Source organism: Miniopterus natalensis, chromosome 3 (genome assembly GCF_054644295.1).
Source record: "Miniopterus natalensis isolate mMinNat1 chromosome 3, mMinNat1.hap1, whole genome shotgun sequence".
NCBI lineage: Eukaryota > Metazoa > Chordata > Mammalia > Chiroptera > Miniopteridae > Miniopterus > Miniopterus natalensis.
Genome location: NC_142083.1, coordinates 61571504 through 61585486, shown reverse-complemented (window position 1 = coordinate 61585486; position 13983 = coordinate 61571504). Strand labels below are relative to the sequence as shown.

At 38.5% G+C, this 13983-nt stretch overlaps 1 protein-coding gene across 5 annotated transcripts in view; it reads right to left on the bottom strand.

Annotated features, from left to right (window-relative positions):
- Positions 1–5370: 5370 nt before the first annotated feature.
- APC (APC regulator of Wnt signaling pathway) overlaps positions 5371–13983 on the bottom strand; it is a 112197-nt gene continuing 103584 nt past the window's right edge. For all 5 annotated transcript variants that reach the window (XM_016224911.2, XM_016224912.2, XM_016224914.2 and 2 more), the window contains one exon: positions 5371–12790. In XM_016224911.2, the coding sequence (XP_016080397.1) occupies positions 6205–12790 (6586 nt within the window). In that variant the 3' untranslated portion in view covers positions 5371–6204. The remainder of the gene's footprint in view (positions 12791–13983) is intronic.

Sequence of the window (13983 nt, the reverse complement as noted above, 5' to 3'; positions counted from 1 at the left end):
CTTATGATCTCATTTTATCTTAATTAGTTCTTTAGAGGCCCCATCACCAAATACAGCCACTGGTTTCATGATTTTGGTCAATTTTTGTATTTATAATTTTGCTTCATTTATCTGATGCTATCATTTGACATTTAAAGAGAGCATCAGGACTGACATTTCCTTTCCACTGTTTGATGCTTTTTATCCAGAATACCTTGTCTGACACAAGTTTGCCATCGCTGCTTTCTTTGCACTTGCCTGTACAAGTGTGGTTGTACTTTTAGTTTTATCCATTCTGGATCACTTTAAGTGTGTCTTTTGTTAATGGCATATCATTGGAGGATTTTTGTTTTCTTTTACTTGACTCCAGTCTGAGTGGTTATTTGATGCTCCATGTTTAATCCACTCATCATTTGGTATCACTGTCATTTCAGGCTTTTTCATGTGGATAATTCTCCCTCTGTCATTCCCTGTTCTTTGATATTTTGTTCAAGCAGTCCTACTTGTTAATTTTTGGCTAGTGATTTGGATGGGAAGTTTTATTTCTTTTTAACATTGGAGTTATTACTAAATTAAAATATTGTTTTTCTGAATTAAAAGTAAAATAGGAACTCTTAACATTGCCTACATAAGATTAGAAATTTAGCTTTTACAGCCCAGCCAGGTGTGGCTCAGTGGTTGAGCGTCGACCTGGGATCCAGGCGATCAGGGTTTGGTTCCCGGTCAGGGCACATGCCCGGGTTGCGGGCTCGATCCCCAGTCGGGGGTGTGCAGGAGGCAGCCGATCAATGACTCTCTCATCATTGATGTTTCTCTGTCTCTCTCCCTCTCCTTTCCTCTCTCTGAAATCAAGAAAAGATATATTTAAAAAAGACATTTAGCTTTTACATTTTCCCTCCCTTCTAAACATTGTTTCCCAAATTGGGTTGGGATAACCTCCAATTTTAAATTAAAATTATTAAGAATTTCATCTTTTCATTTTTGAGTTACTTGGACATTCACACTGAGATTAATGATCAGATTAACCACAATTATTTATCCATTTATTCAAGTTTTAAAGTTGTATTGATCAAATTGTTTCTTTAATGCCTTTCTATTCAATTGCTTGGGCAGCAGGAATACTTAAGTAGAAATAGGTCATGGTTCCTGGTTGCCCAGCACTTTTGAGATGCTCCCCATAGATTTGGGGAATTCGTGTTTTATGAATCCAGCATAGGCATGCGACGTAGCCTCTGCCCCATCACATCCACCCAAGCAAGGCTCCAGAGGTGAGCAGTGTGAGGAAGCAAGTGCCACACATACTCTTACTTTATGGCAAGGGTATGGCAAGGTCCTTACTTTAAGGCAAGGTCTTGATGGTTAGGGGCAGCGACTGAATCTTGACGAAAGTAGCCTCAGTATCATTTGGGTATTGTTTCCACTGTCCAGTTTCCAAGAATAATTTTCTGGCCCATATACAAATCCTGTGAACTAATGTTCTTTAAATGAATGAACATATTTGGTCTTCTAGAGAAGGTTGTGTTGATAACTATAATTAAAATTCTGAATGATATAAGTACTTCAGGTAAATGCTAGTTAGGCTGGTTTCTGAATTCTTAGGTAATAGTTCTATTTTCTTCCAAATGCTGCATACACGGTTTTACTGTTTTTCTTTTTTGGTATTTAGTATTGCAGAGAAGAGATTTGATGCCACCACCCTCCCCCCACTTTTTGTAGGCAACCTACTCCTCTCCCCCCACAGACACTTTTAGAAAGTTTTATCTTTGAAATTAACTCATGAAGACATGTCTAAATATGGTTTTCTGTTAAGTCCTAAGTTACTTCAGGAACAAAGTGGGCTTAGAAGTTCACAAATGCCCCCAAACACAAGCAAAAGTAAAACTAGGTCTCAGAAATGGTAGGGACTGAGGTAACACCAGGAGCTAGCGACTCTGGCTTTTCATTTGCTCTCCGCCTCCCTCCCATCTGTGCCCTTCTTTCTCTACTGGCTGGCTTTTCCTTAGTTTTAGCTTCATAATGCCCCTCATACATAATAACCTCAGCCTTAACCCTGTAAGATCTTTCAGTTCCAGTCCCCAATCACCAACCAGAAATTTCCTTTGTGACTCTTACTTCAAATTGATTGGCCGTCTTTTTTTAAGCCAGGTCATACAAGTATTTGGTTGCTGGTCAGTTGATGATGAGTCTCCCCTATGCCAGGGGGCAGGACTGGGTATGTGGTTCAGTGACCAATGGTGAGGCTGAGTGTGTGGATTCTGAAGGTGGTATAGGTGGAGCAGGCAGTGTTTGATGTTGCTCTCAGCACTTATTTTTTACTAATGTTGCTTTATATTCAGTGGTCACCTTCATTAGTATACATTATGAGTATTTTCATTTTAAAAGAGTAACAATCACATAACTTCAAGAAAATGAGCGAATAGTCACAAATTAGAGAAAGAATTATCCTGAATATCAGAGGAAAGAAAGTATATTTAGCACCAAGAACAATATTATACACATAGAACATACATGTTGAAAGAAGTATTAATGGCCTAACAAAAACCAGAATACAGTTTTATAGACCACAGAACAGAGTTAGGGGAATGGCAAGAAAATGACCTGGTGTTTACAGGAGTCCATAGATTTCAACACTACAAAGCAGTATTTTCAAGTCAGAGTAATAGGAGGAAAATATGCTTATTAGAAATTAAAAAATAATTTATATATTCTATTTCACCCACTGTGACTTTTGAAAAATTACTTTTGTTTAATAAATTTTAATGATTTGACTACTCCATTATTTCTTCAGCTCCTGGCAATATGTTTTGCATTTCTGGCACTTGATTCTTTCCTAGACACAAAGAAACCCAGTGGTAACATAAATTCAGATGTAGTGCAACTGGCCCACATCCTCAGCAAGAATCATCCCTTTACTTAATCATGTGGTAACACAATCTGTATTTGTTTGTTTTTTACACTGTACTTACAATACTATTTGATCCTTACAGGCTAATCTTTTATTTCAATATTTTCCCCTCATTAACTTCCCTTTAGTGCCCAGGTAACTTGTAAACTTTACTCTTAAATACCAATCTGATTTGCTGTAGCTAATTGGTTAATCACTCCCACTGTATATTAACAAATTAGGCACATTTTCCTTTCACCTGTGATTTCTTTGAAATCACTTCAAAGTTTCTTTTCATAGTCTCTTCTATTGCAAATCCAAATTAGATACTTGCTGATATTGTCTTTACAGTAACTGTTTCAAAGGGAACGTTAGCTGGTCCCTCATTGTTTCTAAAACTGCTTGTTCATTCACATCTGGTAAATTTGTCCGCTACTGGGAGTTGAGATGGGCTATACCAGGTTGCATAGCGTAATATTCGTTTTCATGCCTACAGGAGAGGGAAGTTTGTTGGTATAATTGTCAGATTAAAGGTCCAGCTGTTGAGAGGAATAACTAGACTGAAGGTAATCACTCAAGGAGCTTCCTTATAACTTAGGGCAGTCGTTCTCAAAGGGTCGTTTCAGACCAGCATCATCACTTGCGAGCTGTTAGAATTGCAAATTCTGGGATCCCACTCAGATTCAGAAACTATGGGGGTGTGGCCCAGCTATGTTTTAATAAGCACTTCTGGTGATTCAAATGCACTTGCTTGAAAACCACTGCCTTCGTTGTTTGCTGCAGTCCAAAGCTAGGTATTTCTCTTAATGGGCATTACAACTATTAAATGATCCCCCAAACTGAGCTCAGTGTGCCATTGAAATAACAAGCATAAACTGGGAATACCTGGTGTTATGGCAGCACCCTGTGATCTTCTAAAAGTAAAACTGAGACTTGCCCCTTTACTAATTCTCTAACTAGAGAGTCTCACAGAATAACTTTCCCCTCAATGGGCAATACAGACTGACCCTTCTCCCAGGAGATGTTGCCCACATGCCTGAAGTTTCTGGCATGTGAAAGGCACCCTTCTTTTCACTTCTAGCACTGATATTTTGCCTTACTTGAAAAAGACAATTTTCTTTCTTTACTTGAAAATGGCAATTTAATTTTAACTGGCTTACATCCCATCTCTTTCCATAAGAGTACTTAAAGTGGTTTACAAAAACTGGCATGCAATAATTCAGGAAAAATTGAAAATCAGGACTAAAAGAAGAGGAAAGAAATATGACCTAAACACACATATCCCTGTTGGATCAAGACAGGCTAAGAAAAATAAATATAAAATAAATTAGAATTATTCACAACTATTTCATTTAGATAAAATTTGACAAAAATTTAAATGTAGATATATTCCAAATATTAGTAAAATGAAGTCTTTGGACAGTGGTGCAGAGAAGAGTATGGACTGTGGAGTAAAATGCCTTAATTTAATCACAGCACTTTTACTGGCGTTTTATTTTAAAAAATCAGCCTCATTACTGGTAAGTGATAAATACTCATAAGGGGTAGACAATTAACCACATGACGTGACTTCAAGGGCACAAGATAGATGTGCTTCCTCCTCACCCCTTTCCCAGTGCCCACCATACCTAAATATCCCTTTCCTTCTCCAAAGGCAGAATGCATGAACTTATTATTAAAAATAAAATTCCATTTATTCCACAAATGTATTTACCTCCTCCTCACCCTCTGACCTTTTAGGACAAATTCTAGGGAGGTAAATTATCTTTGTTTAATAAGTGTGTTCCTTCATGAAGGGGGCTCTGCCTGCCATATAAGGAAGGGGGCACGAGAACAACATACCCCACAACTCTACCTGCCTAAGTTTTCCTCAACAGGAAGGGGTTTTAAATAGTCTTTAGAATATCCTAGTAGTATTACATCCACCTCTGATGTCCCATGTGATCTGCATTTTCTGAGCATGGCAAAGTGCTGATTATACTTGGTTGTTGGAATTTTGCCATGACAAACTCAGTAGCAGCAGGGAGAAGATAAAGGGACAAGACAGTTACATTCCAAGACAGGCTTGGAAGAGACTACTTATACCTAAGAATAATCAATTTTTCAAGTATAGAATTCTATTAAGAAAAAAAGAAATACTTGATGTGGGCCTGTTATGTTCAATGCCTAGTCTGTGCTAGGCAATTTACAGTGCTATTAAATGAATTTGTTTTAAATCATACAGTGGAGTAAGAAAAACAACATAAAGTGGAAAAATATTAAGCATTAGGAAGTGCTAATCACATATAAGAAAAATAAATTTCAGGAATGGTTAAGTGCCAATGCATGGAATGGTTAAATGCCAACAGTCAGCTTCAAGTGTTTTTATTACAGTAGGAGGAATTTTACTCTTAATGCATAGACTTTGAAGAAAAAATTTACATAAGCTTTTAAAAGAGGCCCTTTGGACAATTATTAATACAAATGTGAAATAAGACCCTTCAAACAAATACCAATTTCAGGAACAGTTTACATACAGCAATAATTTATTCTGAAATGTTCATTTAGTTTCTTTTGAGACACAATTCATGTCTCATTAATAAAAGAGCAGCCATCTCACCTCAAATACCAGAATATACAACAAGTTACAGCATAGCAAAAATTCTATCTACTTTCAGATAAAATCTAGCTCAGGTAAAATAATTTCATTCATGTTTTACAATTAACACATTTTTTTTTTCTTTGAGCACAAAAGAGTGTAAATTGTTACACTGTAGCTATCTAATGTACATGTGACCACAGAACTGTTAATTGAACCATCAGTTTCATTCATGCAGTAAAGCAAAGCAGGCTGGGTAAACTTGTTCATCGGGAACCATATTACTGTGAATTTCACAGCCACATGATTAATTATGATGTTAGATGGACTCACAAGGACTAAAAGAGAATGGGTTTTTTTTTGCATAAATACCAATTTCTCCCTGATGTAAGTTTAGTCAGTTTATAATCTAGAAATGATTGATAACAGCAATATATCATATCTTCTATCTGTAGTGTTCATTATTTTAAGACAAGCAATAATTAAAGGATGATGGGATGGGATGCTACTTAAATACATGTAAAACATACTGTACAAATATACTTGGCTTTACCATTTTATTCCTAACTATCCAGAGTGCCTCCCAAAATATGACCAGTGAAGACAAAGTATACTATCAAATATGGCTTCCAGAACAAAAACCCTCTAAGAATCAAACCTATTTACAAAACTTTTCAGTCTTTTAAAGTTTCATTTGAAACAAAATTCTATATAGCAGTTGTAATTAACACATATTTTTCTTAGCTTCATTAATTCAGCTCTTTTAAACTGACGTCACAAGGTAAGAGCCAGAATGGCGCTTAGGACTTTGAGCTCCACTGGATTCTGTGCTGTCAGTTTTTGAATCTCGTTTCTTTGTGTTGTTACTCACTGGCGTCGGGATCTGAGATGGCCGGGCTGAAGCGCTATCTGCACTGCTTTTCCTAGGGCTTGGGTTGTAATTAAAAGGAGTCACTCTGGCAGCAACAGTCCCACTAGGTGAACTGTGTTTGTTTGAGCTGCTAGAAACGAATGGGGTACGCTCAGCTATAGCACTTTCATTAGTCTCTGATGCAGGAACAGGATTACTTTGTCCCGGCTTTGCCTCAGTCCCTTTCTGGTCTGGGGCATCTACCTGAATAAAGGAGTTCAGCCGGTTTTCCAAACCCACGGTGCGTATGGGACCACTGCCATTGCCCACATTTTGTTTTCCCTGGTTATCTTTTGAATCTTTAGCGCTTGGATTTCCTTTTTCTGAAACACTGTCAATCACTGGGGGAGTATTCCCTGTGGGAGATCTTCCAGATCTAGGGTTGTTAATGGGACAATCCTCAATTCTCACCCAAACATCCTCTGTTTTAGAAACAGCAGGTGCCATTTGATAAATTAGAGTCTTGGATTCAGCACCATTTGCAGCACCTGAGGAAGCAGTTTGAGTACAATTAGTGGGAGAAATTTCACTTTCTTTTATTTTTCTCCATGTTCCTTTTGTAGATACTTGGTTTTCTTTAGTTTGTTTGGGTCCTGAAATACAGTTCACATGTTTTTCATCCTCACTTTTTGCTTTTTCACTGGATTCTGATGAAGCAGAAAGAATTGAAGATGAACTTCCAGTTCTTCTCCAAGTGCTTACTCGAGGAAGGGACGACGAATGTTTGCTGTGCTCACGTTTCCAGGTTCCTGACCTATTGATTGGAAGTCTGGAAGGACTTTCAGAATGGGAGCGTGCTATATCATGGCGCTTTGCTGGTCTTCCATCATTATACTCTATGGTGGGACTGAGATTCGGGGGGAATTTTCGCCATCCACCAGGCTGAACAGACGAATGTGTAGATAGAGACATATCAGGAAGAGAAGGACTTAAAACTGGAGTCTGTGCCTGGGACCTGGTGGGAGAATCTGGTCTAGAAGATGGAGAAAGAGATTCGAAGGAAGCAGATTCTTCCAGTTTTCTCCTTAGGGTTGGGCTTGGAGCCTCTTTGATGAAAGTTGACTGGCGTACTAATACTGGTCTCTCTGACCTATCAGATTCACTTCCACTTGATTTAGTTGAAGACATTCTAGAAAGTTCTACTTTTTTATTGGATCCATTGCTATTATTCACCTGATTTAGTCCTTTGGAGGCAGACTCGCTTCTTGGGATACTACTGCCATTCTTGGATAAACTTGTCTGTTTTGTAAGGTTCTGCTGGCTCATCTGTCTGCCTGGAGAGGTGTATGACATTTTCCCAGAACCCGAGGACTTAGTTGAAGCAGTACTAGGGGATGATGTCCTTGGCAGTTGAGATAACTTGTTAGGAGGACTTATTCCATTTCTACCAGGAGAAATTGAATTTCGCCCTGGAGACTGCATAGGTCTACTTAATGGTTGCTGGGCAGGTCTTGAAGGAGTGGAATCTCTAGACCCTGATCTAGAAGGCCCTTTATTTGACCCAGCCTGCTGGGATGTCTGCCTGGTAACAGGGCTTAATTCTGATTTCACTGATGGCTTGGTTCCTCTAGTGGAAGTGGTGGCTGTCTGACCTTCGCTAGGGCTTTTGGAGGCTGGAGTCTTAAGGGTTGGGCCTTTTTTAGAAACTGGACTTGTACTTGAAGAGCTATTTCGAACTCCTGGAATGTGAATCATTGTCCTACCTCGGGAGATTGAAGGCATATTTGCTTGAAGCGGCTGTTTCAACTGGCTTGAAACTTCTGAATTAGATCGAACTTTTCCAGTAATCAAACTCTTATAAACTTTTTTTCCTCCTTTGACTCCTTTATTTTCAGATTCTATCTTTTTAGCTTCCAATGTACTTTTCTCACCAGGTTTCAGAATTCGTGGGCCTTTATTACTTGTAAAGGGTTTTTCCTCTTGATCAGGTGTAAGATGAAATGGTGATCCCAGAGAGATTCCTGATTTAAGTGAAAGGATGGAATCTGAATCAGATGAAGCTTGTCTAGATAAACATGCAGCAGCAGCAGCTTGATGTAAGCTACTTACTATGGAATTTGCACCTTCCTGAATGGCTTTCCAATCAAAATTTTCTGAATCAGGGGATAAACCATGTTCTGAATCTGGTCTCTGGATATCTTTCAAATCAAGTGTCAAATCTTCGGCTAATATGCCACCCATATTTCTGGGACCATGCTTTTCATTATCACCCTTGAGCCGTGAAGGCTTTTTCTTTTTCGGCATTGCAGAACTTATACATTCCTGCAACAGGTCATCTTCAGAGTCAATACTGAGAGAACTGAGAGAACTGTTTCTTGAGAAACAAACAGGGGTATCTTCAACGTGAAATGATTTAGGAGCATAACCTGAGGCCTGGGGTTTACTTGGTTCTCCCTGCGAGTCAGGGGGCACTGTTTCTTTGATAGGTTCATTTTCTTTGTTGTTGTTTTCTTGATCAATGTCACTAAGAGAACTTAGAGAGGAATTTCGAGAAAAGCAAACTGGAGTATTTTCAATAGCAAAATTCTGTAATTTTTCATCAGTTGCTGCCCCTCTATCTGGTATGTCTTTGGATGACTGGGGAAAAGTGGGTTGCTTCTGCAGCATGGGTTTATTAGATTGTCCTCGACTTATTGGATGTTTTGTAACAGCTTGTGTCTTATTACCTGATTGTTGGCTCGAGGTTAGTTCTGTGTGACTGGTAACTTTGGCTTCTGACTCCTTATTATCTTTCCCCTTTCTTAATTCAGCCTTTTCCCTGGAAAGGTCAACATCATCATCATCATCAAAATCTAGAGAACTCAAAGAATCATTTCGTGAAAAACAGTATGGAGTCCCTTCAATAGGTGTGTAATGATGAGGTGAATCAAAAGTAAAACTTCCTCTGACCCGATCTTCATTGTTTGGTAGCTTATCATTGAAGTCCTTAGAATTATTCTTCAAGTTCTGTTTCTTTGAATCTTTGTTGTCTGAAAAAGTTCTTTCAGCACTTAAATTATTTTTTGAATCTGTATTTTTTTTTACACGTGTCCTATACTCAGTACTTTGTGGCATAGGTTTTACTGGTGAAGTAGGCTTCTTCTTCTGACCATCTAACTGATTCTTGTTAGTTCCAGAAGAAGACACAGATGCTTGTTGGACCTGGTCCATTATCTTCTTCACACGGAAAGGCTTGTGACTCTTTCCTTTGGGCATAGCAGAATTAATGCATTCTGCAAGAATATCACCTTCTTCTGTTTTACTATCATCCAGTTCAGGTATAGTTATAGATGAGGTTTTTCCTCTTTGAGCCTCATCCGTACTTCTGCCTTCTGTAGGAATTGTATCACGTTTTTCAAATTCACCTGTCTGTGCCCCTGCTCTAACCCCTTCTCCAGCAGCTAACTCATTCGGAGGGGATTCTATTGTTAGGTCACTTAGAGATGTAGCTGTGGAAAAGTTTATAGGTGTCCCTTCTACACAATACACCCGTGGCATATCATCTCCTGGTGTAAAACTAACATGCTTTTGTGCTTGTATCCTGTTTTGTGATGGCAGAAGTTTGTACACAGGCAGTTGACTTGGCTTTCTTGCTACGGGTGGAGGTAATTTTGAAGCACTCTGGGTCGGCTTTTTGGCTTTGCGTGAAGATTTTGTTGGCATGGCAGAAATAATACATTCTTCTAGTATTTCAATATCATCATCATCTGAATCATCTAATAGGTCTTTTTCAGAATCAGTAGGTTTTTCTACCTCTTTTTCCTGGTTTTCATTTGATTCTTCAGGCTGCTCAGATTCTGTTTCATTCACATTGTCATTTTCCTGAACTGGAGGCATTATTCTTAATTCCACATCTTTTTGTATAAATGGCTCATCGAGGCTCAGAGCACTCAGGCTAGATGAACAAGAAAATCCATCTGGAGTACTTTCTGTGGCAAAATGTAGTAAAGTATCAGCATCCGGAAGAACCTGAACCCTCTGAACTGCAGCATTCACAGCAGCTTGCTTAGGTCCACTTTCTCTCTTTTCAGCACTAGGTATTTTATTTTTAGGTATCTCTTGTTTAGCTTGAACTGTTTGAGGAGGAGGAGGGGGAGGAGGGGTTTTACTTCTGCTTGGTGGCATGGTTTGTCCAGGGCTATCTGGAAGGTCACTGGGGCTTATGATACCACTTACCATTCCACTGCAGGGTTCACTCTGAACAGAGCTGGCAATTGAACGACTCTCAAAACTATCAAGTGAACTAACAGAAGTACATCTGCTAAACATGAGTGGAGTTTCCTGAACGTAGTGCTCTGGTGGACTTTTAGGTGTCTGGGCACCACTTTTTGATGGAGATTTAGCTCCTGAAGAAAGTTCAACAGCTTTGTGCCTGGCTGATTCTGAAGATAAACCAGAAGCCGGGAGTCTGCTGGATTTGGTTCTAATGTGCTGTGACACTGTTGGAACTTCACTCACAGAACCTTCAGTTGATCTAGTTCCACTGTTTTCTTTTATTTCTGCTATCTGTAGCGTATTAGCAGACTCCGTTTCCTGTGTCCTCTGATCACATCCTATTTCATCTTCAGCAGATGACAAAGATGACAATGAACTACACCTTGAAAAACATATTGGGGTATCTTCTACACAGTAAGTCTGTATTGTCTCTTGGTTAATAGAGGGAACTTTGCAAGAGGTGGCTTTTTGAGTTTGACCACTTCTGCTCTGTGCTGAGCTTGGATGGAGCTGATTCTGCCTCTTGGCATTAGATGAAGGCGTGGATGTATTCTCACTGCTTGTAGAGATGTGTTCAGTTTTAGTGCTTTGTCCAGATGAACTCTTTGAGAATGAAAATGATGGTTTCTGTGAGGAAGGAATGTCTGTGGAATATTTTAAACTATAATCAATAGGCTGATCCACATGATGTTTTTCTTCATTATATTTTATGCTATAGTTTGTTGGTCTTTCCTCTTCTTCATGCTGCTCTTCCTCAGAGTAACGCTCACTGTAGTTGGTTGGCTTATCATCTTCATAGTCATCTTCCTGACACAAAGACTGGTTTACATTTTGATTAATTCCATGATTAGAACCTACTCGATTTGTTTCTGAACCACTGGCTACTCTTGACCTATATGGGGAAACACATTCTTGCTGTCCAAAATGTGGTTGGAACTTGAGGTGTTTATCATCAGTGCTCTCAGTATATACAGGATAAGTTGTGCTTTGATTCCTTGATTGTCTCTGTTCACTGTGTTTCATTTCATCTTCTATTATATGTTTGGGTCTTGCCCACCTTTCATTCTGTGAAGGACTCTGCCTTCCAGAGTTCAACTGCTCATCTGAATATTTAAGGCTATAATTTATTGGTGTATCTAGTTCGCCATCATTATCATCCATATGATTTGCACTATGTATTTTATGGGCTAGGTCAGCTGGATATTGACCATAGCTGCAACACTTACTTTCATCATCTTCAGAATAGGACTCAATCGAAGGTTTCATTTGACCTCTTTTACCATAACCATCACTACTACTGACACTATTTAAACTATCATTTGAAGATCTCTTATATTCCAATTTGGCATAAGGCATAGGACATGTCCTATTTGAATTTTCCGACTTAGTGAAGTTGTAAGTGTTTGCATGTGTGTGAGCAGTAGAGCTTCTTCTTAGTGCACTCCTCTCATCTGCCACACAATGCAATTCGGTGGTAGACCCAGAACTTCTGTCTTCCTGAGAGGTGTGGATGGCTGATACCTCTTCCATGACTTTAGCAATCTGAGCTGCAGTGGTGGAAATCTGCAAACCTCGCTTTGAAGAGGCTCCTGGATTTTCTGTTGCTGGGTGGTAGTTGCCTAGGCCAATTCCTCGTTCTCTCTCCAAACTTCTATCTTTTTCAGAACGAGAACTATCTAAACTTCCTCTTGATGAAGAGGAGCTGGGCAACACTGTAGTATTTAAATATGGAGAGAGGACAGTCATGTTTCCACTGTTAAAATTGTCTGCTGACCTATTATCATCATGTCGATTAGTGTCAAAAACATAGTCACCATAAAGACTTTGCTTGTGTCTTTGCTTACTACGATGAGATGTCTTGGGACTTAAGTTGTCAATATTGTCAAAAGTTTCTGATAAGTGCTGAGCATCTAATTCTGCTTCCAGAGCTTTTTGTTTCCTGACATGAAGAGATGGCAAGCTTGAACCAGGAGACATAATATTGGCATCCTTATACTTTGCGGGTCTATTTGCCATGAGATTCCTTAAAGCTGCAGCACTTCCCATAGCAATCATTTTGTGCTTTGAATGAATGAGGTTCTTGAGCATGCTGACTGCCCCCATGTCCCATAATGCTTCCTGGTCTTTCGGATTTCTTGCTGAGAGATTCCACAAGGTTCCACATGCGTTACTGACTATTGTCAAACTGTGAGATTTTAAGTGCTGTAATAAGGTTTGCAGGCAATTGTTCTCTCTTAGGATTTGCCTGAAATAAAAAATAAGATCACAAAATTAAAGTCAAAATTTGTTTATAGTAACAACAAATAAGAGGATAGAAAACACATTTAAATCTAAAGATAACTACTAAAACAGGTATAATAAAGTTGTACCGATTTATACTATAAATTCCAAGCATTCCATATCTCCTTTTGTTCTGTCTCAGTTCATTTAACGCTTATTGTTTTAAAGCACTCTTCTGTCAGACTAAAAGAAGAAGTACAATGTTCATTTTAATCTATTCTGCATGTCCTATTCTGATAGTTTATTAAATTTTTTTCTTTAGCAGATACATTTACTTAATTTCCACGGTGATAGTTTCCCAATTTAAGGACTATAAATGTATCATGCTGAAAGGGCCTTTGTGGTAAGTTAATCAATCAATATATCTTTATGCAGCCAAGGAGCATGCTGTAAGCACCTAGATCAGCAAACTAACTTTTAGAGCAATGGCTATATCTCTGGCTGGATTATGTGATACTGCCATTCCCCTCAGAAGTGCACTCCGGAAACATGATTTCTAAAAATAAAGTAAAAGAAAGGTTTTAAAAACATTTAAAGGTACCTATAAAAACAAGGGTTGAGAATCAATATAATGAGCTTGGGGACCTGAAGAGCTATAGGTTGCTTAATGCAGTGAAAACTGAAGTTAATGACAACATAGCCAGCTTAGTGGACTTTAAAATTGATTGGCAAGGGTGTACTGAGTTTAAAAAGACTTGTTTGCATAGCAGAAAGGGCTATGGCTTGTAATTTACACATCAGAAACTTAAAGAAAAGATGTTTATGTTCTTTACAGTTCTTTTACTAAAAGTACTACATGGTCTGTTTGAAAACGGGAGAGGAACAATATTGAATAAAATGAATATGCTGTGAAAATATTAATATTTTTGTTGGCATAATACAGAGCCCAAGTTCTGAAAATGTGTGCCCTGTATTTGAGGTGCTCTCTTAGGTATAAGAGCTCTAGTAGGCTGAAGAATGGCTGTTGGATAAATAACATTATGATTACTGATGTTAAGACACAATTAGAAAAATGTAAAGCACTGTACTCTCTGGATCATATCCAGAGGTTTTGCTTTGGTGACTTTAACTTTTTCCTCTACCTAAGAGTTATACCTCTCAGCTATCATTTGTTCATTTCTAGATATCTTTATGATACTATGAACCTTTATTCCTAAT